This window comes from Microcaecilia unicolor, chromosome 10 (assembly GCF_901765095.1).
Source record: "Microcaecilia unicolor chromosome 10, aMicUni1.1, whole genome shotgun sequence".
In the NCBI taxonomy this organism is placed as follows: Eukaryota; Metazoa; Chordata; class Amphibia; order Gymnophiona; family Siphonopidae; genus Microcaecilia; species Microcaecilia unicolor.
Genome location: NC_044040.1, coordinates 17,482,946 through 17,509,264, shown reverse-complemented (window position 1 = coordinate 17,509,264; position 26,319 = coordinate 17,482,946). Strand labels below are relative to the sequence as shown.

At 48.2% G+C, this 26,319-nt stretch overlaps 1 protein-coding gene across 1 annotated transcript in view; it reads left to right on the top strand.

Annotated features, from left to right (window-relative positions):
* LOC115479000 (carboxypeptidase A1-like) overlaps positions 1–25,007 on the top strand; it is a 36,472-nt gene extending 11,465 nt beyond the window's left edge. Inside the window, exons 3-11 of the mRNA XM_030216705.1 lie at positions 2,326–2,460; positions 5,420–5,518; positions 6,619–6,720; positions 10,516–10,617; positions 11,386–11,496; positions 16,653–16,743; positions 22,535–22,734; positions 23,504–23,588; positions 24,820–25,007. Coding sequence (XP_030072565.1) covers positions 2,326–2,460; positions 5,420–5,518; positions 6,619–6,720; positions 10,516–10,617; positions 11,386–11,496; positions 16,653–16,743; positions 22,535–22,734; positions 23,504–23,588; positions 24,820–25,007 — 1,113 coding nt within the window. The remainder of the gene's footprint in view (positions 1–2,325; positions 2,461–5,419; positions 5,519–6,618; positions 6,721–10,515; positions 10,618–11,385; positions 11,497–16,652; positions 16,744–22,534; positions 22,735–23,503; positions 23,589–24,819) is intronic.
* Positions 25,008–26,319: the final 1,312 nt, after the last annotated feature.

Sequence of the window (26,319 nt, the reverse complement as noted above, 5' to 3'; positions counted from 1 at the left end):
CAAGCATAGGGTGAGGCGAGGCAGAATGAGCGGAGCCTGGAGTTGGCGGTGGTGGAGAAGGGTACTGAGAGGAGGGATTTATCCTGTGAACGGAGGTTACGGGCGGGAACGTAAGGGGAGATGAGGGTAGAGAGGTAGTGAGGGGCAGCAGACTGAGTGCATTTGTAGGTAAGAAGGAGAAGCTTGAATTGAATGCGGTATCTGATCGGAAGCCAGTGAAGTGACCTGAGGAGAGGGGTGATATGAGTATATCGGTTCTGGCGGAATATGAGACGTGCAGCAGAGTTCTGAACAGACTGAAGGGGGGATAGATGGCTAAGTGGGAGGCCGGTGAGGAGTAAGTTGCAGTAGTCCAGGCGAGAGGTAATGAGAGCGTGGACGAGAGTTCGGGTGGTGTGTTCAGAGAGGAAAGGGCGAATTTTGCTGATGTTAAAGAGGAAGAAGCGACAGGTCTTGGCTATCTGCTGGATATGCGCAGAGAAGGAAAGAGAGGAGTCAAAGATGACTCCGAGGTTGCGGGCAGATGAGACGGGGAGGATGAGGGTGTTATCAACTGAGATAGAAAGTGGAGGAAGAGGAGAAGTGTAGGCATCTACATGGTTAACACGTGTGCTAATTGTAGGCGTGTTAAAAATGCTAACTCGCCTCAGTAAGCAGGGCCCATAGTTTTGTTGCCACGTTGCAAGGAAATTAGATGCCATTAGATAACGTCCATAAAAGATGTGGTGAAGTGACATGATGGAAAATAGATGTACATGTAAAAGTCACTTATAACCAGGGGCGTAGCTACGCGGGGCCACGGGGGCCTGGGCCCCTGTAGATTTGGCCCTGGACCCCCCCGCTGATGACCCTCTCGACCCCTCTCCCGCCGCCAACCCGCCGTCACCGTCTGCTATCTTTCTGGTGGGGAACCCCAACCCCCGCCAGCCGAGGTCCTCTTCTTCCTTCGTTCTGTTTGTGAGTCTGACGTCCTGCACGTACAAAGTGCAGGACGTCAGACTCACAGAAACAGAACGAAGTCCTGCAGATCACAAGACTTTGTACGTGCAGGACGTCAGACTCAGAAACAGAACGAAGGAAGAAGAGGACCTCGGCTGGCGGGGGTTGGGGTCCCCCGCCAGCAAAGGTAGCAGACGGCGGGTTGATGGCGGGAGTGGGGGTCGAGAGGGTCGTCAGCGGGGGGGAGGGGGTGTTAAAGTTGGTGGTGGTGGTGGCGCCGGCGGAGGCGCCGGGGGGGGCTAAAATGTGCCCCCTCACCTCGGGCTCTGGACCCCCCTCCCTCCGAAGTCTGGCTACGCCCCTGGTTTACACGCCCTGACGCTTACCGCAAGGTTAGGGCATGAGACCTTACCACTAACTCAATGGGTAGCGGTAAGGTCTCAGGCCGAAAATGGACGTACGCTGGTTTTAATTTTGCCACATGCCCATTTTCGGCTAAAAAAAAAAAGGTATTTTTTTATAGGTGTGCTGAAAAATGAACCTGCGTGCATCCAAAACATGCGCCTACACCAGCGCAGCCACTTTTCGGCGTGCCTTAGTAAAAGGGCCCCTCAGTTATAGAAACCTGTCAGTTACATTCATAAGACCAATATTTGGGTGCAAACATTTCACCAGCCATTGATATGGCATAAGCGTGTGTGCCTAGAATCAGTAGCGTAGCTTTGAGGGGCCTTGGGGGCCTGGCCCCCCAAGTTGAATACGGGGCCCCTGGTGTGGCTGGCGGGGGTCCTCAACCCCTGCCAACTGAAGCCTTTCTCCAGCGCTGTTCTCTGCCCATTGCCTGCATGCTGGGTTTTAGTGAAACTGAGCATGCACGACACTTCGCGACGTGAGGGGAAGCAGGGCAGTTAACGCAGAGATCAGTGCTGGAGAAAGGCTTCAGTTGGTGGGGGTCGGGGACCTCCGCCAGCCAAGGTATGTGGGGTTGCGGCAGGGAGGTGGGGCCAAACTGTGTCCCCCCCCCCCACTTTGGGCTCAGGACCCCCCCCAAACGTTGAGGTCTGGCTACGCCTCTGCCTAGAATTAGGCGCCAAAATGTGCACTTACACTAGTATTCTAGAACAACAACTATACACAATGTTGTCATTATAGAATTGGCGCTGAGCGCCCAAACTTTTGGCGCCTAAGTCTTATTTGTCTCTACGAAATAATAGTACCATTTTCTTTATAAAGTACCTATAATTATTTATCTCTCTGCCGTTACAGCCTATCTTTGTTCTTTCTACATGTGTCTGTATCTAGCTAGCCATCCATGTATATTTTTTATTTGTACAGTATTTGATATAAATATCGCATAAAGAAAAATTAACTTTGTTCCCCAATCAGGTTGATTTATGGCGCAGCCCAGCTAAGGCCAGTCTTCCCGTAGACATCCACGTTCCCTTCCACAGCCTCCAATCCGTCAAGGCCTTCCTGGAATATAACGACATTCCATACTCCATTATGTTGGAGGACTTGCAGGTAAAGAAAAATTTCCCCCCCCCCCTCCCCTAAACTGCTATACAAATTACTGGAATTACTAAAGCTGAGGTTCAGGAGATGCCAAAAGAAATTTGAGTGTCTGCAAGTAATTCAAATGGCTGAGCAATGACTTTATAATTGTAAGGAACTTATTCATGTATAACAATTTAGTGGGTCCTTAGGTGATAAAAGAAAACTGTGGCAGAGGATTGGCTGACAGAGCTTCTAGGACTTTGCCAGCAGGAGGCGCTCATGTTTGGACTGATTAGTGCAACGGCTGCCTTTAGACATAGAGATTTTAGTGGAATGGCCTCCCGGTGGAGGTCGTGGAGTCGAGGACTGTGTCAGACTTAAAGAAGGCGTGGGATAAGCACGTGGGCTCACTTAGGAAAAGGAAGAGTTTGGGGTTTCAGAGGATGGGCAGACTGGATGGGCCATTTGGCCTTTATCTGCCGTCATGTTTCTATTACTAAATTTAATCCCAACTAAGACACGCTTGCAAGTACAAAATAAAACTCAGTTCTCTCCTGCAGCTAGTAATGCTCTAATGGATTTAGATAATACTTTTGGACAAACACTGTACAGGCATAGTACACATTTTAAAAACCATCCAGTTACAATTTGTGTAACTAGAGAACAGGTGTTAGGATGTTATAATGCCGTTGTACCGCTCCATGGTGCGACCGCACCTTGAGTATTGTGTTCATTTCTGGTCGCTGCATCTCAAGAAAGATATAGTAGAATTGGAAAAGGTGCAGCGAAGGGCGACTAAAATGATAACGGGGATGGGACGACTTCCCTATGAAGAAAGACTAAGGAGGCTAGGGCTATTCAGCTTGGAGAAGAGACGGCTGAGGGGAGACATGATAGAGGTGTATATATATATATATATATTTATTAATATTACATTTGTACCCCGCGCTTTCCCACTCATAGCAGACTCAATGCGGCTTACATGGGGCAATGGAGGGTTAAGTGACTTGCCCAGAGTCACAAGGAGCTGCCTGTGCCTGCAGTGGGAATCGAACCAAGTTCCCCAGGACCAAAGTCCACCACTCTAACCACTAGGCCACTAAAATAATGAGTGGAGTGGAACAGGTGGATGTGAAGTGTCTGTTCACGCTTTCCAAAAATACTAGGACTAAGGGGCATGCGATGAAACTACAGTGTAGTAAATTTAAAACAAATAGGAGAAAAAGTTTCTTCACACAACGTGTAATTAAACTCTGGAATTCGTTGCCGGAGAACGTAGTGAAGGCGGTTAGCTTGGCAGAGTTTTAAAAGGGGTTGGACGGTTTCCTAAAAGACAAGTCCATAGACCACTACTAAAGGGACTTGGGAAAAATCCACAATTTCAGGAATAACATGTATAGAATGTTTGTATGTTTGGGAAGCTTGACAGGTGCCCTTGACCTGGATTGGCCGCTGTCGGGGACATGATGCTGGGCTCGATGGACCTTTGGTCTTTTCCCAGTATGGCATTACTTATGTACTTATTAGGTGTATCAGAAGGATCATGTTAGAACAGAATCAGAAACTCTCAGCTGTTTATGTAGGTTTGCACCAGACACATGTATAATTAAAGAACAATAGACCTGGATGAGCCCTTGAGACACAGAAACTTAGAAAATGATAACAGGAAAAGACCAGTCTGCCCATCTCAACCAACAGCCCAGCAGACAAATCTGTGTTTTGGACTATCCACAATAAATACGGATGAACATATCTGCTTACAATGGAGACAAAATGCTTGCAAAAATATGTCATTCATGTGCATTGTGGATATCCTAAAATTCTGACCTGTTAGGTGGAGTAAAGATAATGAAAACAGAATAGAAAAACGACAACACGGTGAAACTTTGTTTTGCATCCAATTGGCAGAACAGAGTCAAATCAAATAATAACTTGTTGACCACTATTATCCCCACTTTGCGGTTCAATGTTGTGTACAAAGTAGATGATGGCGTACAAAATTAGTACAAATTACAAACATAATAAAAGAAAAAAGAAAGAAAAACAAAATGGAGGAGTCGAGGAGACCACCGTGCATGGGAAGGGCTATGTACAGGGCTGCCGAGGGGGGGGGGGGACGACAAAATTCCCCGGGCCCAGGCCTTCAAGGGGGGGCCTGGCACCAGGGTCTCTCTCACTCTCTCTCCTGCTCCTGATGGGACCTGAGTGATCGCGTCCCAACAGGAGCAGGAGAGAGAAAGTTCCGGCGCCGCCCCTCCCCCCCTTGGAGGCTGGGGAGGACCCAGAGCTTCTTCTGCCCAATTGCTGAGCGGCTGCTTTTCCACTCAGGCGTGCCTGCTTGGTTTTGAAATCGAGCATGCCCTGAGAGGAAAAGCAGCCGCAGGGGGCCGGCAGCGCTGGTGGAAGACGTCCTCTGCTAGCAGGGCCTCATGATCACCGCCAGTCAAGGTATTTAGGCAGCAGCAGCGATTCGGTGTGGGGGGGGGGGGGGAGCAGCAGCGATGGGGGGGTGGCAGTTGCCCTGCCCCTGGCTCGGTTCAGTCTCTCGGCGGCCCTGGCTATATATACTCAGAACTTTAACTCCTGCTTATTGACAGAAGCCTATCAGTGCATTGTAAGTCACTTTGAGCCTGCAAATCTGGGGGGGAAACGTGGGGCATAAATGTACAAAAATAAATAAATAAAAACATCAGTAGATCACACTTCGTAACACAAAGGCCTCAGATTCAACAGGCAAACAACCAGTTTTAGCTAAGAGGCGTGTGTTTAGAGGAGTTGGAATTTCAAAACAATTGGGGGTGCAAACCCCAACAAAAATAACCCCTCCCTGGAGATAGCGAAGGGTTTGTTCGGTAGTAGGGGTGCTGAAATACCCATTGCACTCAGAGAACTGGTACCTGTGTGTGTGTGTTGTCTGTTGTATTGTGCGTGCATTCTGTGCTGTATGAGTAAGGCTCTACCTTTTTTTCATGTGTTCCGTTCCCAGTTGCTATTGGACCAGGAACAGGAAGAAATGAAGAGGTCCAGGATGCTAGTGCGGAATACCAACAGTTTCAGTTACTCCACTTATCATACACTGGATGAGGTGATTCCCAGTCTAATCTTTCTATGACTTTCAGCTGAACAGGTCGGCCTATTATTCCCTGAGCTTGTCACTATTTTTCACTTAATCTCCGCTGCAAGATCTTTTTTTTTCTCCCCCTTCTAGTCATCATGTTATATATTTCTTCTTACTCTACTAGTAAAAAAGCCCCGTTTCTGATGCAAATGAAACGGGGGCTAGCAAAGTTTTCTTCTGTGTGCATGTGGGGGTGTGTGTGTCCCTGCCCTCTCTCCCTTCCCCTGTGCTGTCTGTCCTCTCTGTCCCCTCCCCCCTTGGAGTCCAGTCCTTCAGTGTTAAGTTTCCTGCTGTGCTGTGTTTGTGTTACAGAGATAGTGAGGGCTTCTGGCCTCTCTCCCCTCCCCCCTCTGAGTCCTTCACTGTTACAGAGAGAGCGATTTGATTTCGTGCTTTGCTGTGTTTTCCTTCACTGTTTGTGTTACAGAGAGAGCGAGGGCGGGGCAGACACTCATGGGGAAACCGGATATCTCTCTCCCTTCACACTTCCGGCTGGAGGCTTCATTTAGAACGTTGGTGGTGCCTTTTATATATAGAGAATACTAGGGGTGTGCTGAAAACACCAACATGCTATGTTATTTCATTTTTCATTTTGTGCTACTTTGTTTTAGTTTGAGCACATACTATCTGGTTTTGGTGTGCATCAAGCATTTAGTGTCTGACCACAAGCTAACCCAGGTTGGAGTTTTAAATTCAGCCTTGTATTATACTGGTAGCCAGTGAAGTTTTTGCAAAAATGGTGTGATGTGGTCACGTCGCTTGCAACCTTCTATTAGTCTTGCTGCCGTATTCTGAATCAACTGGAGCTGGTGCAGGCGCTTTGTAGTCAGACCATCGAAGAGTGCATTATAGTAATCCAGTCTTGATGTTATCATGGCATGCACAACTGAGACAAGACTTGCCATCTTTACGTTCCCCAGTGTTAAAGAGTCAGAGGCACATGACATGTGCAGACCGTATCACAGTGCTCTGATCTGGTGTAGTCCAATGTTCCCTTCTAACATCATCTTTTATCATAACCGGATCATGTTGAGTTCACGCTCCTTCACTGAATTTCTCCATTCCAGATCTACAACTGGATAGATAGTCTGGTGGCCGAGCACCCAGACCTTGTCAGCAAAATTCAGATTGGCCACACCTATGAAAATCGCCCGATATATGTACTAAAGGTAGGTACAATATGCTGATCCTAATGTATGCCTCTTTGTCGTGCTACAGTGAGTATCTGTTCCAGTTTCCACAGAAGAATTTGTCTCACAGCTGTCCTTTTTCAACATTACTAGAAACCATAGGAGCTGACTCTGTGGGTGCTTGAGCAACCCCAATATTGAGAAAATTCATTGTATGTGTCCAAGGTAGGGTTATTTCCACTGGGCTTAGCACCCCCAATAATTCTGAAAAGTTGGCTCCTATGCTAGAAACTAGAGGTGGGCATGGATTACAGATTGTAATTGAAACTTATCTTGAGATGAAAAATTTTAATTGTGTGATTAGTTGCAAACATTTGGAAATATGCACAGAGTTAAGGCATGTTCTGCTGTCTGAGTGAAGTGCACTTTTAAGATGTCCTTTTGAAAAAGTACACTTTGCATTCATAGACTCCCCTTGCTTAAAGGTGCAGTGGCCGGGGAGCAGAGCCAAAGACAAGGCCGCTCACCTGGACTGGAGTTTTATAGTCCCTCAGTTTCCCTCCACAGGGGCGTCTCCTCCTATTGCTGTTGCTAGACAGAAGGATCAGCTGTGGAGGTCTATAAATTACAAGAGGTTTCCAAGTCAAAATTTCACTTTCTTCACTCTAGTAGAGGAAATAGAGGTCACTGTCAAGTTGTCTCTGACAGGCAGAATCTGTACACCCTCTACAGACTTAAGAATTCGCCCCTTTCTTTCCGAGCACTCTACCAAAACCCTCATCCACACCCTTGTCACCTCTCGTTTAGACTACTGCAATCTGCTTCTTGCTGGCCTCCCACTTAGTCACCTCTCCCCTCTCCAGTCGGTTCAAAACTCTGCTGCCCGTCTCATCTTCCGCCAGGGTCGCTTTACTCATACTACCCCTCTCCTCAAGACCCTTCACTGGCTCCCTATCCGTTTTCGCATCCTGTTCAAACTTCTTCTACTAACCTATAAATGTACTCACTCTGCTGCTCCCCAGTATCTCTCCACACTCGTCCTTCCCTACACCCCTTCCCGTGCACTCCGCTCCATGGATAAATCCTTCTTATCTGTTCCCTTCTCCACTACTGCCAACTCCAGACTTCGCGCCTTCTGTCTCACTGCACCCTACGCCTGGAATAAACTTCCTGAGCCCCTACGTCTTGCCCCATCCTTGGCCACCTTTAAATCTAGACTGAAAGCCCACCTCCTTAACATTGCACCTCTTTAACATTGCTTTTGACTCGTAACCACTCGCCTCCACCTACCCTCCTCTCCTCCTTCCTGTACACATTAATTGATTTGATTTGCTTACTTTATTTATTTTTTGTCTATTAGATTGTAAGCTCTTTGAGCAGGGACTGTCTTTCTTCTATGTTTGTGCAGCGCTGCGTATGCCTTGTAGCGCTATAGAAATGCTAAATAGTAGTAGTAGTTAAGAAATGCTAAGTACTAGTAGTAGCAACTCAGGCTCAATCAGCTGCTATTAAAATTGGAGGTGCTGCCCCTTCAATCTCCAGTCCCCAAGTTTCTCGGGAAATAAAAGAGAAGAGGTTTCAAGACAATTCCAGAGCACCCTTTAACAGGGGCAGCAGAATGCCTTTTTTGTTTGGGGCATTCAAACTCTGCCCCCAACCCCAGCTCTACCCCTGTCCCTTCCCTACCATTCCATAGTTACCCCACATGGCATCCAGTACCTCTCCTTCTCTCCCTTTCAATCCCATCCTCCATGGGGTGTCCAGCAATTCTCTCCTTCTCTACTCCCCTCCCTGGTCTTCAGCATCTCTGTCCTTTTACCTTTCTCTCCCCATCTTCAGCATCTCTCTCCTTCCCTCCCTCCATGATCTTCAGCATTTCTTTCCTTCCCCACCCTTACCCCATCCCATGGTCTCCCAACATCTTCTCTTTCCACTTCTCTTCAGCATCTCTCTCTTTCTTTCCTCCCCCCCCCCCCCCATTGGTCTCCAGCATTTCTCTCCTTCCCCACCCCCACCTCATAGTCTCCAGCATCTCACTCCATTCCTTCCTCCCTCCTCTCTAGCATGTTTCTCCTTCTCTCCCCCCTCTTCAGCATTTCTCTCCTTCCCTGCCACCGCTGCCACTGTGGTCCGGGTTTAAGACTCTACCATCTTCAAACGAGGCATTTTGCTTCATCTGAACTTTATGTTTTGGAGGAGATGGAAGCCAGCTAGCCTTGAGCATGCACAGATTCTCAAGGTCCCGTGCTGGATGGCCATGCAATGCCTGATAAGCAGATAGCAGAGCTGCTGATCCAGTGGAGCAAGGTAAAAAAAAAAATTAACACCTTGCAAAGAGAGAGACTGGAAGGGAGGAAACATCCCTTGGTTATCCTCTTTATACTTTATGCCTAATGATGACCGTATCGTTCTTATGTCATATGGCAGATTTGTTATAATCTTGTTTATGCCCCAAGATGTAGCCTTGAAGTTCGGATCTGCTTGGATTGCTTCCTGGCGATCTCCTAATTCTTGTCATTATCTTTACTTGTGACTCAAAGTCAACAAGAATTTAGCCTGTGGAAGAGTTTTTATTTAAATTCAGTAGAGGCTGATCTCATACTAAAAAGAAGGCAGGAATCAAGATAACAGTAAGATTTAACATATATATCTTAAACAAAGAATGAAACTGATGCAAATTAAGAGGAGTAAAATCTTCCCAGGATAGCCTGATTTTCCAACTGGTTGCCAGTTTCCGAAAAAATAAACAAACATATTGTCAAATTGAGATCTAATGGTTTTTACCTTGGTCTGAAAAAAAAAAAAACCTTCCAATTGTGATGATATAGCTAATTTATCTGAAGAAAAATCTTGACAACAATATGTGTTTAGCAAGATTATTCACTAGTTGATAAAGATATTTAGTGTTAATAGTTTCTGTCCCTATTAATTTAGGGACCCTTTTACTAAGCCGCGTAAGCGTCTATGCGCGCCCAACGCGTGCCAAAATGGAGTTACCGCCCGGCTACTGCGCAGCTCTTGCGGTCATTTCATTTTTGGCGTGCATTGGATACGCACATCCGAAAAATAATTTTTATTTTCGGAGACATGCGAATTGGGTGCGGGCCAAGTGGCATTTGAAATGCATAGGCAGTGGCGTACCAAGGGGGGGGGCAGTGGGGGCGGTCCGCCCCGGGTGCATGCCGCTGGAGGGGTGCCGCGCGCCTGTCGGCTCTTCATTTTCATGCTCCCTTTGCCCCGGAACAGGTTACTTCCTGTTCCGGGGCAGAGGGAGCATGAAAACGAAGAGCCGGCAGGTGCGCGGCACCCCCCCCCCAGCGGCGTGCACCCGGGGGGGGTTCTTTCACCAGGGGGTGTCGCGCTGTTCCGGGGGTGGGCGCTGCACCCGGGGGGCTGGGCGCATCAGCGATCTGCCACGGGTGTCAGCCCCCCTAGGAACGCCACTGCGCATAAGTCATTACCACCTGCTTACCGTGTGAAACTTTACCGCTAGGCCAATGGCTGGTGGTAAGGTCTCAGACCTAAAATGGACATGTGGCAATTTTCATTTTGCTGTGCGTCCATTTTCGGCAAACATTTTAAAAAGGCATTTTTTACAGGTGCGCTGAAAAATGATTCTGCGTGCGCCCAAAACATGCGTCTACACTGCCGCAGACTATTTTTCAGTGCGCCTTTGTAAAAGGGCCCCTTAGAATAATATTCTTGCTGTTTAAATCAATGGGAAAATCACTGGACGTCGGGTAAGAACAGTGGCTCATACTTAAATCAAAAGATATGGAATGTGTTGTCTTTCTGTAGTTCAGTTTTCTGATAGTTCACTGACTTCTCTTGCAGTTCAGTACAGGGGGCTCAAACCGACCAGCCATTTGGATCGATACTGGCATTCATTCACGAGAATGGATCACTCAAGCTACTGGCATCTGGACTGCAAAAAAGGTAGGGGTTACAGCCCCATCAATTTTTTGTTTTGTTTAGTTTCCCATGTTGCTTTAGAAGAAAGTATCATTAACAATGCACACTCTTTGGCAAATGTTAATAATGAGCATTATTTGCAAAGAAGATGCAGTATCTAATATAATAATTCGCACCTCCAACGTTCTGAAGCTGACTCCGTGGCAGTGAAGCCGTGTAGTGTTCGTAGGGTTCTTAATCGCACTCCCAATCGCTGCCCCGCCCTCGAGGGAACTCTGTATAGTTGCCAGGGAAAGAAACGCGATGTCAGAAGGAGCAGGGACCAACCGCAGGCCTCGCACTCGCTCTCACTGCCCCGCCCTCGGAGGGAAGGGAAGGCTGCATATAATATTCACCCACCGGAAGTTCGTTCCCTCTCTCCGAGTTCCAGGGTTGTCGTCCGTCCCCCTCCCAGTTCCAGCATCCCCCCTCCCTCCCTCCCTCCTAATTCCATGGTCCCCCCTCCCTCCCAGTTCCAGGGTTGTCGTCCCTCCCTCCCTTCCACTTCCAGGCCCCCTCCCTCCCAATTTTAAAAGTCATCCTGACTTATCTCGCGCGGTAAAAAGAGTGCAGGCTCGGCACTTACTTCAGTTTTCCCTTCTCTGTCTCTCAGCTCTGGTCTGGCCCTTGCGGAAACAGGAAAGGAGGGCGGGACCAGAGCTGAGAGACAGAGAAGGGAAAACTGAAGTAAGTGCCGAGCCTGCACCTGGTTCTGGAAAGGAAGCCTAAAAACAATGCTCTTTCTTTCTGCAGATCGCCAGTGACTATGGTAAAGAGAGCACTCTGACCTCCATTCTGAACAACCTGGATATCTTTCTACTTATCGTCACCAACCCTGATGGGTTTGCTTATACCCACAGTACAGTAAGTGGTTTTGGTGCTTGTCCTCTCCTGTGCCGCAGAAATGAGGGTTAGAACCAGTGCATTTTTTTCTAGCGAAAAAGGTGCGGTTACTCAAATGCCAGGCCACCCTTCAGGGGTGGGGTGATCACTGAGGGACCCACCCCACAATAGCCGGGCCCCCTGCAACCAGTCACAGAATCCATGACAAGGCAGAATTGGTGTGTAGAGCCTGAGCCCTTTCATTAAAACTTGGGGTCCATGGGTCAATTTTAGCAGACAATGGAAAAGGTGCCGGTGCTCAGTACCCCCAAGTACCCCCTCCAAAAAAGCCCTGCTTTTTCACATGTAGCAATGATTTTGATTTCTACAGGCATTTCTTTTTCATTTAGGGGGCTTATCAACATGAGCTATTGTTAAGACATGTTATTTTACTGTTAACCCCTGTAATTATCTTGATTGTTCTATACTTGGCTCACTTTTGATAATGTGATGTCATAATGCCTCACTCCACCAATGCCTAACAGCCAACCTCATCAGTGATGTCACAAAGGCCTGATCACCCACATGTGGGTCACTTTATCCAGTGCGTTTGTTCTAGCAAAAGAGGTGCCGGTACTCAAATGCTAGGCCACCCTTCAGGGGTGGGGTGATCACTGAGGGACCCACCCCACAATAGCCGGGCCCCCTGCAACCAGTCACAGAATCCATGACAAGGCAGAATTGGTGTGTAGAGCCTGAGCCCTTTCATTAAAACTTGGGGTCCATGGGTCAATTTTAGCAGACAATGGAAAAGGTGCCGGTGCTCAGTACCCCCAAGTACCCCCTCCAAAAAAGCCCTGCTTTTTCACATGTAGCAATGATTTTGATTTCTACAGGCATTTCTTTTTCATTTAGGGGGCTTATCAACATGAGCTATTGTTAAGACATGTTATTTTACTGTTAACCCCTGTAATTATCTTGATCGTTCTATACTTGGCTCACTTTTGATAATGTGATGTCATAATGCCTCACTCCACCAATGCCTAACAGCCAACCTCATCAGTGATGTCACAAAGGCCTGATCACCCACATGTGGGTCACTTTATCCAGTGCGTTTGTTCTAGCAAAAGAGGTGCCGGTACTCAAATGCTAGGCCACCCTTCAGGGGTGGGGTGATCACTGAGGGACCCACCCCACAATAGCCAGGCCCCCCCGAAACCAGTCACAGAATCTATGACGAGGCAGAATTGGTGTGTAGAGCCTGAGCTCGTTCATTAAAACTTGGGGTCCATGGGTCAATTTTTATTAGACAATGGAAAAGGTGCCGGTACTCAGTACCCCCGAGTACCCCCTCAAAAAAAGCCCTGGTTAGAACTCAAGAGGGCCAACTCCCAGCACCATGAGAAGGATATCATGCAGGTCACTATATTAAGGATGTGACCTATTAAGGCGGGGCCGACTCGAGCAGGGTTGCCAGGTGGAAAATATTTTTCCAGCCTAAAGGAGCCCAAAATCCAGCCCAAAACCCGCCCAAACTCAAACCCCGCCCCTGACACCCCCGCCCCCGCGTCATCACCCCCGCCCCCGCCGTCATCAACCCCGCCCCCGCCGTCATCGGCCCCGCCTTCCCCGTCACTAACCCCGCCTCCCACGTCACTAACCCCGCCTCCCACGTCACTAACCCCGCCCAAAAACGTCACTAACCCCGCCCACCGCGGCCGAAAAAGCCACCTAAAAAAACCGCCCGAAGCACAAAAACCAGCCCAAAAAACCGCAACCCGCCGCGGGCAAAAATTTCCCGCGGCGGGTCGCAGAAAACCGCCCAATTGGGCGGTAAAACCGCCCACCTGGCAACACTGGACTCGAGGGACCATTCAGATCACTGAGGATTTTGCTGAGTGGGGGAGGGGGACCAAATTACCTCCTCCTACTGTTTGTCCTGCAGCCTCCTGCTGCTCAGGCTGTAAGGCAATTGTTTGGAGACCCCTGGCACAGAGGCTAACAGTCTTGCATCTCCCCCCCCTCCCCCACAGTGCTGCATCATTTCTGAGCTTCTCTCTCTCTCTCTCTCTTTCGTTCATTTCTTCTCCCCATCCTGCATCTCCCCTGTCTTTCTCCATGCTTCCCGTGGTCCAGCATGTCTTCCTTTCTCTTCTCTCCCCCTGTGTGTCCAGCATCCTCCCTCTCTCTCTCTCTTCCCTTCATTTCCTGTGACCCTGCATCTCCCCCTCTCTCCTTGTTCCTCCCCCACTGTCCAACACAGGGGTGGGCAACCTCAGTCCTCGAGGGCCGCAACCTTTTCGGATTTTCAGGATTTCCCCAATGAATACTATTACTACTACTACTTAACACTTCTGTAGTGCTACAAGGCATACGCAGCGCTGTACACCATACACATAAAGACAGTCCCTGCTCAAAGAGCTCACAATCTAAATAAGACAGGTAACAGACAGAACAACTGAGGGGTAAGGGGAATTAAAGAGGAGGGGATAAAAAGTACAGGCAAGTGAGCAGTGGTTAGAACTCAAAAGCGGCGTCAAAGAGGTGGGCTTTTAGCTTGGACTTGAAAACGGCCAGACGGGGCTAGACGTACGTGCTCGGGAAGTCTATTCCAGGCGTGTGGTGCAGCGAGATAGAAGGAACAGAGTCTGGAATTAGCAGTAGAGGAGAAGGGTACAGACAAGAGAGATTTGTCAACAGAACGGAGTGCCCGAGGGGGGGTGTAGGGAGAGACAAGAGTGGAGAGGTACTGGGGAGCAGCAGAGTGAATATACTTATAGGTCAGTAAGAGAAGTTTGAATTGAATGCGGAAACGGATAGGGAGCCAGTGAAGTGACTTGAGGAGAGGGCTAATGTGAGCATGGTGATTTTGGTGGAAAATGAGTCATGCAGCAGAGTTTTGGACCGATTGAAGAGGAGAGAGATGGCTAAGTGGGAGACCGGTGAGAAGCAGATTGCAATAGTCTAGGCGAGAGGTGATAAGAGTGTGGATGAGGGTTCTGGTAGAGTGCTCAGAGATGAAGGGGCGGATTTTGCTGATGCTATAGAGAAAGAAATGACAGATTTTGACAATCTGCTGAATGTGAGCAGAGAGGGAGAGAGAGGAGTTGAAGATGACCCCAAGGTTACGAGCTGAGGAGACAGGGAGAATGAGAGTGCCATCCACAGGAATAGAGAAAGGTGGGGAGAGGAGAGGTGGGTTTAGGGGGAAAGATGAGAAGCTCGGTATATTTGATATATTTGCATGCACTTCTGCCATTGTATACAAATAGAGCTCATGCATTTTCATTGGGGAAATCCTGAAAACCTGAGTTGCAGTCCTCAATTTCTGAGACACCTCCAGTACTAGTATGTGAACGTCTATAAATCAAAGAAGACTGAAGCCAATACAATACCATCCCTGTTTCATTCCAGCAGTCACTGGAAAGATATATTCACTGTTGCCTTTTCATCTAAGGGGTCCTTTTACTAAGTTGCGCTGAAAAATGGCTCGCGGTAGTGCAGGCGCGGGTTTTGGGCGCATGCCGATCCATTTTTCAGCACGCCTGTAAAAAAAGGCCTTTTAAAAATTGTTGCCGAAAACGGACATGCAGCAAAATCAAAATTGCTGCACGTCCATTTTGGGTCTGCGACCTTACTACCAGCCATAGACCTAGCGGTAAAGTCTCATGTGGTAACCAGGCGGTAATGACCTACGCGCGCCAAATGCCATTTCACACGCAAAAATAAAAATTATTTTTTGGCTGTGCGTATCGGACGCACACCAAAAATGAAATTACCACAAGAGCCATGCGGTAGCCAGGCAGTAACTCCATTTTTACGCACGTTGGGCGCGCGTAGAGCCTTACGCGGCTTAGTAAAAGGACCCCTAAATGCATAAACTACTCCTTCATCTGAAGGCCCTGCAGTAATTACCCCTAAGTAATTACAATTAATGTTAACCCATCTTCTACATCATGTGGAGGGGCATAATCGAATGGGGCGCCCAAGTTTTCCTGAGGATGTCCTCGCAGGACGTCCCGCAAAGGGGCGGGGAAACCCGTATTATCGAAACAAGACTGACGTGATGGGCGTCCATCTTTCGTTTCGATAGTACAGTCGGGGATGCCCTAATCTCCACATTTAGGTCGACTTTAGAGATGGTCGTCCCTAGAGATGGTCGTCCCCGATTTTCGGCGATAATGGAAACCGAGGACGCCCATCTCAGAAATGACCAAATCCAAGGCATTTGGTCATGGGAGGAGCCAGCATTTGTAGTGCACTGGTCCCCATCACATGCCAGGACACCAACCGGGCACCCTAGGGGGCACTGCAGTGGACTTCAGAAATTGCTCCCAGGTGCATAGCTCCCTTACCTTGTGTGCTGAGCCCCCCAAAGCCCACTCCCCACAACTGTATACCACTACCATAGCCCTAAGGGGTGAAGGGGGGCACCTACATGTGGGTACAGTGGGTTTCAGGTGGGTTTTGGAGGGCTCACATTTACCACCACAAGTGTAACAGGTAGGGGGGGATGGGCCTGGGTCCGCCTGGCTGAAGTCCACTGTACCCACTAAAACTGCTCCAGGGACCTGTATACTGCTGCGATGGACCTGAGTATGACATTTGAGGCTGGCATAGAGGCTGGCAAAAAAATATTTGTAAGTTTTTTTTTTTTTTAGGGTTGGAGGGGGTTGCTGACCACTGGGGAAGTAAGGGGAGGTCATCCCTGATTCCCTCCGGTGGTCATCTGGTCAGTTCGGGCACCTTTTCACGGCTTGGTCGCAAGAAAAAAATGGACCAAGTTAAGTCAGCCAAGTGCTCGTCAGGGACGCCCTTCTTTTTTCCATTATCGGCCGAGGACGCCCATGTGTTAGGCACGCCCTAGTCCCGCCTTCGCTATGCTTCCGACACGCCCCTGGGAACTTTGGTCATCCCCGCGACGGAAATCAGTTGAGGGCGCCCAAAATCGGCTTTCGATTATGCCGATTTGGGCGCCCCTGAGAGAAAGACGCCCATCTCCCGATTTGTGTCGGAAGATGGGCGCCCTTCTCTTTCGAAAATAAGCCTGATAGCTACACATACACATTGCAGCGCCTGTTGGGCTCCTGTTAGGATTAGTTGTTTAAAACCAATATGGTAATGTAATCAAGTAAATACATTCTCAGTAGCTCACCCCCTTTACTAATAAAAACACTTTGCCCTTTATCTGTTTTCAGAACCGCATGTGGCGTAAAACCCGGTCCATTAATGCTGGGTCAGCTTGTGTCGGAGTTGATCCCAACAGGAACTGGGATGCTGGCTTTGGAGGTAGGCTGTGGCCGAAAGAGCTGCCTGTTTCTCTGGCTGGTTATCAGTAATTCAGATGTTATGCAGGAATACATACATTAGCATAAAGTGCCCATTCGATGGGATGCAACTTCTGTAAAGAGGGCTGCACCCTGTAAGCAGGTCACCCTTCCAGGTGGGAGCCGGGGTCGACCCTGCTTAGCTTCCACTGGCTTCCGTCCGCTTTCCTAGCCAGCCACAGCACTTTCGCTCGCTCTCTCTCTCCACCTTGCCAGCTGCTGAGAAACTCAGTCCCACTCCGACAGTAAGAGCAATCCAAGTCCTTTATTGTTACAGATGTCAGCCTTATTGAAACACATCCAACCATCAGCAAACTTCAATTCATTTCCAATTACAGGCTTTTGTTTTAAATCCTCCCCAAACCTCCAGCCGCACTATCTTCACAGCAGATAGTTTTGGAGATTTAGCTGGAACCACCTCCTCTCTCACCTCCTACAGTTTAAGTTCCAAAATGCCCATGCCTTTCTGTCTTAAATCCCTTCCCACCTTCCACAGCACTACCTCTTGGGAACAGCCAATATGGTAGCAAGCTGTGCTTTCCAGTTGCTCCCCCACTGCTTTGCTCCCAGCTTCCCCCAACTCCATAACCGGGGCAATGCTGAGGCCACAAAAGCTCTCACCCTGTCTGCACGGGTTAGAGCCAAACCACCCACTTCCATACATTCCTCCTTCTCCCTCTACCTCTTCTTTATTCCACTCCATCTCCTCCTCCTCCCCAAGCTCCACCAGCTGTTCCCCATCTCCAGGATCAGACCTCATCTCCCAATCAGTCATTCCACCCTCCCCCTCCTGGGAGTTCAGCTGACCCTGCACTGGCTTCTGGGGAATGTAGTTTTTCTCCTGCATTACAGCTTTCCCTGGCAGTTTGATCCCTAGAGGGCGCACTGCTCTCCTAGCTGGGCTGAATGACCGGGGATGATGCCGGCTGAAAGAACCACTATCCCCTTTCCCTCGCACCCGCCCTCCGGAGTGCTCACAATCCATAATCTGAGCAGTTACAGCTCATGTCCTATTCAGTAAACACATTCTGGGACACAGCAGTTGCAGCACCGCTTTCAACGTGGGTTGCGATGGGTATTGATACGGATGATCAATAATAACCCTGATCCGGTACTTTCTTACAAACGAGGGATCTGTTGTAAAATGATATGAAAACAATAATAAAATTTGCTGTGTGGCAGACTCGGGAAAGATGTCAGGAAGTATTTTTTCACGGAGAGGGTGGTGGACGCTTGGAATGCCCTCCCGCGGGAGGTGGTGGAGATGAAAACGGTAACGGAGTTCAAACATGCGTGGGATATGCATAGAGGAATCCTGTGCAGAAGGAATGGATCCTCAGAAGCTTAGCTGAAATTGGGTGGCGGAGCAGGTGGGGGGAAGAGGGGTTGGTGGTTGGGAGGCGAGGATAGGGGAGGGCAGACTTATACGGTCTGTACCAGAGCCGGTGATGGGAGGCGGGACTGGTGGTTGGGAGGCGGGAAATACTGCTGGGCAGACTTATACGGTCTGTGCCCTGAAAAAGACAGGTACAAATTCAAGGTAAGGTATACACATATGAGTTTGTCTTGGGCAGACTGGATGGACCATGCAGGTCTTTTTCTGCCATCATCTACTATGTTACTATGTAATTACCCCTCTCCAGACCCCCGCTGGACCCTTGTCCACGGGGGGTGAAGAGAGGGTTCCAGAAGGCTCAAAATAAGTCTCCTTAATATGACCTCTGTCTTCTGACTCCTGACATCTAAGGGCATCTTCGTGCATCTGCTCTCCCACAAAACGTGTTAATGAGTAGGAGTTTACTTGCTTATGGGGATACCAGAGAGGATAATTTATCTGTGTAGGTGTATTAGGAGAAATAAGTATGTAGCCAAGAACTAGATACAGACAAGGGAGATAGGTGTTAAAATTGATCTTTATTCTTACCCAATTGCAACTTCAATCAATCCGGCACGCTCATCAGTCAAAGTCTCAGGTTAACCGACCGTAGGTCTGCCCTCTGGGTAGAGTTGGGGAAATCTCCAAACTCCTCCCAGATTGGCAGTTCTTATGTACACTTTTTCACTCCTTGGACCCAATGGGCGTACATGTATTAATATGTGAATCATATTTTTTTAACAGTTAGCCTAACCGCAGATCGGAAGCCCATCTCTCCCCCTTCTACCTATTTCTCAATAACTGTCACATCCTGAGTTGTAAACAAGTTTTCTAAAATGCAGGGACAAGTATCCATTTTGTAAAACAAGGACTCCATTTTCTTGACCTAACACATATTAACAATACCTAATCCAAAATGACACAAAACACCCCCCAATGTTTTGTTTCCTTTTTTTTTTTTTAAAGCATGTGCTCAAAATGAAAAACAGATGAAACCAAACCAAATAGAAATAAATAAATAAAGAACACAAAGCGAAAAATTAACAGTGCTTCATACAGAGATATTTCCTTGTGCAGCAAACCGCAGTTTCATGTCTGGTGTATCACCCAGAGCATTCTTTGATTAGGCAAACAAATTCCTTTCACTGAGAAAAAGACGTTAGGCCACTGAATTCAACTTTTCTTAGGATAAGTCTTAATTGATTGATACAGATAAGACAAGAAAGGTGGGAGTTGGACCACGGGTGCCAAAGACTGGAAAGATGTATCCCGGTCTGCTTCGCTGTCAAGCATGTTTTTCCTTAACAAAGGTCTTTTTAAAGACCAGTATTTTAATCCACTTTCAAAAATTGGATATCAATTGCGTGCAGCAGGACAATCCTGCACCGTTGAACGTTTACTTACAGACAGACAATCCTGTACCACAGAGCATCGGTGTACACCCACTGTTTAAACAGACTCCTGATGCAGGCCTAGCGGCCGAAACGCAACGTTTGTGTCGAGTCTTTCTACTCAATAAAATTAAAAATCACTAAAATAGAAATGACCGGAAGGGTTAGGGGAAAAGGCAAGGAGGATGCTGAGTCATGATTACTATTCTAACTGATAAAAGGTTATTCTGTTTTGACGGCTCGTCTGTGTACATCCATAAGCTGCACAAGCCGGCAGGTTTCTATAACTGAGATTAAATAAAAATGTGCAGATCTAATCAGGATGAAAACTGTGAGAGCAGGCGAGGGAAGAGCAGGAAGGAAAGATTTAAGGATGCAGCTGATTGTTTAGGGCAGTGGCGTACCAAGGGGGGGAGCTGTGGGGGCGGTCTGCCCCGGGTGCACGCCGCTGGAGGGGGGTGCTGCGGCGCGTGCCTGTGGGCTCCGACTTCGCTAACTTCGCTCGTTCGCTGCAGCTCCCTCTGCCCCGGAACAGGTTACTTCCTGTTCCGGGGCAGAGGGAGCTGCAGTGAACGAGCGAAGTTAGCGAAGTCAGAGCCCACAGGTGCGCGCCGCAGCACCCCCCCCAACGGCGTGCACCCGGGGGGGTGTCATTTCACCGGGGGGGGGAGGTGTCATTTTGCAGGCGGGGGGGGGGGGGGGGCTCGCTGTACCCGGGGGGGGGGGCGCATCGGCGATCCGCCCCGGGTGCCATCCAGGCTAGGAACGCCACTGGTTTAGGGTACACCAATATGGTGGCTGTACGGGGACGATGGCTTCAACTTTCTGATGTCATGCTGTTTCCTGTCATATTAACCCTCCTTGGGTCACTTTGGAGGGGACAGCTGTGGATCAGACTGACCTTTCTGAACAGTTTCATGCAGGTGGAAAACATTTGGCTCTGCTACTTATGACTCCAGTGAACAGCTGATTAACAGGCTGGCAACCTCTGTGCTTTTACTTCTCCTTACTTTGCCCTGGCCTTAGGGGGTCTTTTACTAAGCCACCACAGAATTGCAGTAGAAATCAGCTGGCATCTCGGTGTTTACCACCAGCTGATTTCTACCACAAGCTAAGGAGTGTGGTAGCCGTGTTAGTCCACTCTTAAGGTTATCAATAGAAATCAAACAAAATAAAACATGGAAAAGAAAATAAGATGATACCTTTTTTATTGGACATAACTTAATACATTTCTTGATTAGCTTTCGAAGGTTGCCCTTCTTCTACATGGAATCTTGCTACTCTTTGGGATTCTACATGGAATGTTGCTACTCTTTGGGATTCTACATGGAATCTTGCTACTCTTTGGGATTCTACATGGAATGTTGCTACTCTTTGGGGTTCTACATGTTAAATAGAGAGGTGTGGTAGCCGTGTTAGTCCACTCTTAAGGTTATCAATAGAAATCAAACAAAATAAAACATGGAAAAGAAAATAAGATGATACCTTTTTTATTGGACATAACTTAATACATTTCTTGATTAGCTTTCGAAGGTTGCCCTTCTTCTACATGGAATCTTGCTACTCTTTGAGATTCTACATGGAATCTTGCTAGTCTTTGAGATTCTACTTGGAATGTTGCTACTCTTTGGGGTTCTACATGGAATCTTGCTACTCTTTGGGATTCTACATGGAATGTTGCTACTCTTTGGGGTTCTACATGTTAAATAGAGAGGTGTGGTAGCCATGTTAGTCCACTCTTAAGGTTATCAATAGAAATCAAACAAAATAAAACATGGAAAAGAAAATAAGATGATACCTTTTTTATTGGACATAACTTAATACATTTCTTAATTAGCTTTCGAAGGTTGCCCTTCTTCTACATGGAATCTTGCTACTCTTTGGGATTCTACATGGAATGTTGCTACTCTTTGGGGTTCTACCTGTTAAATAGAGAGGTGTGGTAGCCGTGTTAGTCTACTCTTAAGGTTATCAATAGAAATCAAACAAAATAAAACATGGAAAAGAAAATAAGATGATACCTTTTTTATTGGACATAACTTAATACATTTAGTTATGTCCAATAAAAAAGGTATCATCTTATTTTCTTTTCCATGTTTTATTTTGTTTGATTTCTATTGATTACCACAAGCTAAAAACGCCACTGAGGCTTAGTAAAAGACCCCCTTAGTTCCTTGAGCAGAGAGCTAAGGCTGTGGTGAGTGAGTCCCTGGGTTCTACACCTACTGCTCCTCTTCATCCTTCTTCGTTGGGACCCTTCCAGGGAGAGGAAAAACTAGGGCTTTATACTTGGCTCCAAAAGCTCATGGTAGAATCTTATTGGCACATTGAATCAGACTTTCTGAATAGACCTTTTCTAGAAGAGAGGCCACAATGTTCTCAATGCAACTGCAATAACAGAGAATTTTGGCAGCCTGCTATATTTATATCAAACTGATTGTACATACAGTGCAAGACAGAGATAGAAAGAGATAATGAGTGGTGTACTACAGATTATTTGAAACAAATGTTGATGTTGGGTAAGTTTCAGACAGTGGGTACCACACCTTATTTCTTTCAAAGTTCAGAACGTGTTTTTCATACAGTCATAGAAAGAGCAGTCAGGTGACCTAGTTCAAGGAGAGGGAGGTGTGGCCAATCTTAGGTTTGTACAGTGCAGTGCATTCTGGTATTTGTAGTGCCTGCTTCTATCATTATGGTACAGGTACCAGAATGTTAACAGGAAAGGGCTGGCTGAAATCCATCATGGTCCCTTAAATCTTCCACCTTGAATTGAGTCACTTGGAGGCTCAGTATGTAACATGGATTTAAAAGTCAAGCTCCTAACCCTGGAAGCATCAGTTCAGGTCCAGCAGATTCCCAGGATGCAGGAAACATCAGATCCAAGAGGCACAGGAGGCAGGAATGGGAATCATCAGACATCATCATCTTCATATCAAGGAGATTAGGAAGACATGGTTTCATGCATTTATTTATTTTTTAACCAGGTCCTGGCGCCAGTAAGAACCCCTGCTCAGAAACCTACCATGGAGCCTATCCTCACTCTGAGTCGGAGGTGAAAGCAATAGTGGACTTCCTCCTGTCCCATGGGAATGTGAAATCCCTGCTCTCCATCCACAGCTATTCTCAGATGCTGCTCTTCCCTTATGGCTACACAAACAACCTCGCCCCTGACCACGAGGCACTGGTGAGAGATGCTCATGGCTCACGCTTCCTTCAGAATTTACCCCGGCGTACCGAGGGTGGTGGGGGTGGTCCGCTCCAGGTGCACACTTCAGGAGGGGTGCAGGGAGCAGCTGCGTGCCGGTTCTCTGCTCCCTCTGCTGTTACTTCCTGTTCTGGGGCAGAGGGAGCAGGGAACCGGCAGATCTGATAGCCGCATGGCTGCTCCCACTACTACTACTACTTAGCATTTCTATAGCGCTGCCAGGGTTACGCAGCGCTGTACAAGTTTAAACATGGGGAAGGACGGTCCCTGCTCAAGAGAGCTTACAATCTAAAGGTAACAAACTATGTAGTCAGTGTAGGTATCATGAATGGGGAAGGTGGTTAGGCGCCAAAAGCAAGGGAGAAGAGATGGGCTTTGAGTAAGGACTTGAAAATGGGCAGGGAGGGCGCATGGCGTATGGGCTCGGGGAGTCTGTTCCAGGCATAAGGTGATGCGAGGCAGAAGGGACGGAGTCTGGAGTTAGCTGCTCCCAGCACCCCAGCAGGTAAGAAGAATGCACCAAGGGGGGGGGGGGGGCTTGGAGGTGATGCGCTGGGGGGAGGGGGGATGACGTTGCAGTCGGGGGGGGGGGGGGTGCGCAGTGGCGATCTGCCCCGGGTGGCAGCCGACCAAGGAACACCCTGGAAAGCTGTCCCCGTAGATGTTCTCAGTAGAGACGGGCTCTTCCATCTCACATTGCCCACCCATTCTTGGCTGACTTACTAAATACCAGGTCTTATCTTTGCAGAATAATCTTGCCAGAGAAGCTCTGAGTGCTTTGACGTCATTACATGGCACCAAATACACTTACGGCACCACCTTTGCCACCATCTGTAAGTGAAGGCTACTGGCAGCTTCAAATGTATTTATTCTAAATTGCATATTTGCTTTTTTAGTACAACGGGCTGTTACGCTTATGTTCCTGAATATCCTTTTATGGCAAGGCTTGGGTTAACCTTGAGAAGTGCACCTCTGCTGTACATTTCCAGTTTGAAAATTCAGTGCAAGCAAACTTTCTTGTCAGATGATGCATAATAATGATGAAACCCTCTCTTATCAGTGAATATGACATGTCAGAATCCTTAACTCTCTCTTACTGTGGCCCATCAGAACAAGGCAACCTCCCAATCAGTCTGCTTCCCTGAATCAACCTCTTAAATATCATCCATCTCTGTAGACTTTAATGTCAGCAATGCAAGGACATCACAGAAATCCCACTCCGGCGTTTCTATGCCCTAAAGATATAAGAACAGACGTCACATTAAAAATTACCCATAATGGTTCTATTTATTTATTTTAGACCTAATAGTTTCTTCCTGCTGTTTTGGGCCTCCAGTAAAATCAGCAGGGGTGTGTCTTGCAGTTGCACATGTAAAGTACAGAATATTATCACTTACATGCACAACAGCCCAGTGGGGCTGTGGGTGTGTTCTGCCCTGGGTGCAGGCAGCAAGGGGGTGCATTGAGCAGTTGTGTGGCTGTCGGCTCTGCCGGTCCCCTGCCCCAGAACAGGAAGTTGACGACAGAGGGGGCAGGGGACTGGCAGAGCCGACAACTGCACAACTGCTCAATGCACCCCCTTCCTTGGAGGAGGGGGTGCTCCGCCCCATGTGGCAACCAAGCTAGGTACACCGCTGCTACTGCCAGCTTTAGGTGTGACCCTTTACATCAGCTTTTGACACGTCATAACTTCTCATATCTAAAGTTACCTGCACACCAGGGGCGTAGCCAGACTTCGGCGGGAGGGGGGTTCAGAGCCCGAGGTGAGGGGGCACATTTTAGATTTTAGCCCCCCCCGGTGCCGCCGACCCCCCCCCCCGCCATTGCCGACCCCCCCCTGCCGCCGCCACCACCACCAACTTTGACCCCTCCCGCCAATGACCCTCCCCCGCTGCCGCCGTCGCCTACCTTTGGTGGCGGGGGACCTCAACCTCCGCCAGCCGAGGTCCTCTTCTTCCGGCGCAAGGCTTCGTTCTGTTTCTGACTCTGACGTTCTGCATAGTAGAGGTTTGTTCTTTGGCTATTTAAATTTGGTTCCCATTCTTTCTTGTATATCTCTTTCAGACCAAGCCGATGGGACCACCATTGACTGGGCCTATAACAACGGGATCAAGTATTCCTACACCTTTGAGCTGCGTGACACTGGTCGCTATGGTTTCATTCTACCAGCCAATCAGATCATCCCAACGGCTGAGGAAACATGGCTGGCTCTAGTGAAAATCTTTGAGCATGTGCGGGACAATCCCTACTGAGCCTCTGCTGGGCCTCGCTGGAGGGCTTGGTCATTAAGCCACAGCCCGTATTTGAATGCTCCTCTTAATAAAGAATTCTCTTTGATAGTTTTTCGTTATTTTTGCTTCATTTGCACGCGTGAACACACACTAATGAAAGTGTGAAAGAGTTGTGTAAAATGAATTCAGAAACAGAGAATATGATAGAGAAAAAGAGCACAAGGCCCATCCAGCCTGCCTGTTCCCTTACCTGCTCCACATTTTTACCATCATTTCCTAATAGTCCTCTGTGCTTCTTTAAATCTGTTTATCAGAGCAAAAACTTAGCTGGTGTATAGTTGTTTCTTTTACCCCCCCCCCCCCCCCACACACACATAATTAACTGTATTCAAATGTAACAAAGGTAAGGACAAAAACACTCCCTTCCCACCTCACCCCTACCCCTTCCCCTTCCCCCCTCCAAAAAATTCTTAAAGAGGATAACTGCAAGGACCATCAAGTTAGGAACTGTTCTTAATTATAACAAAATTCACATGTATTTGGCTTTCCAATAATGTACAAATATATATACAGAAGGTGGTAGAAAAACAATGAGGCAAAATGAAATAATTATAAATGAATCAAAGAGCTTCAAAGGTTTCACCACTCTTGGCCTCCTCTGAGCAGTTCTCTCTGCTTCAGGCTTATAAATACTTCACACCTCTCTGTAGACTGGACAGTTGCAGGGCCGATCAAACCCACTAAGCGGGGTAAGCGCCGCAGGGGCGCCTGCCTTCAAGGGCGCTGCAGGGGGGCGCCATACCGCGCCGCCCTTGGTGCTTTAAATCTTTAATTTACCTCCGTTCCAGCAGCCGCATCATTTGAAAGCCCTGCCCCGTCTCTAGCCTTCCCTCCCTTCGTGAGTTCGTTCCGCAGTCCCGCCTTCTGACATCATTTCCTCGACGGCGGGACTGCAGAACGAACTCACGAAGGGAGGGAAGGCTAGAGACGGGGCAAGGCTTTCAAATGACGCGGCTGCTGGAACGGAGCTAAATTAAATATTTAAAGCACCAAGGGTGGCAGGGGATGGGGCGAAGGAGAATCGCTGGACAGGGGCAGGGTGGGAGAAGAGAGAAAGGAGATGCTGGGGGGGGCAGGGGTGCGCGGGTGCCGGAGGGGGGGGGGGCGCGCGGGCGCCAACTCATAGTCTGCAGGGGGGTGCCAGAGACCCTAGGACCGGCCCTGGACAGTTATATAATCCTTACTCCTTTAATCTGTTTACAGTCTGGTCAGTAGCCTCTCCTCTGTCAGTCCTTCAAAGTTATTCTTTAGCTTTTGGGCATGGGTTAAGCCC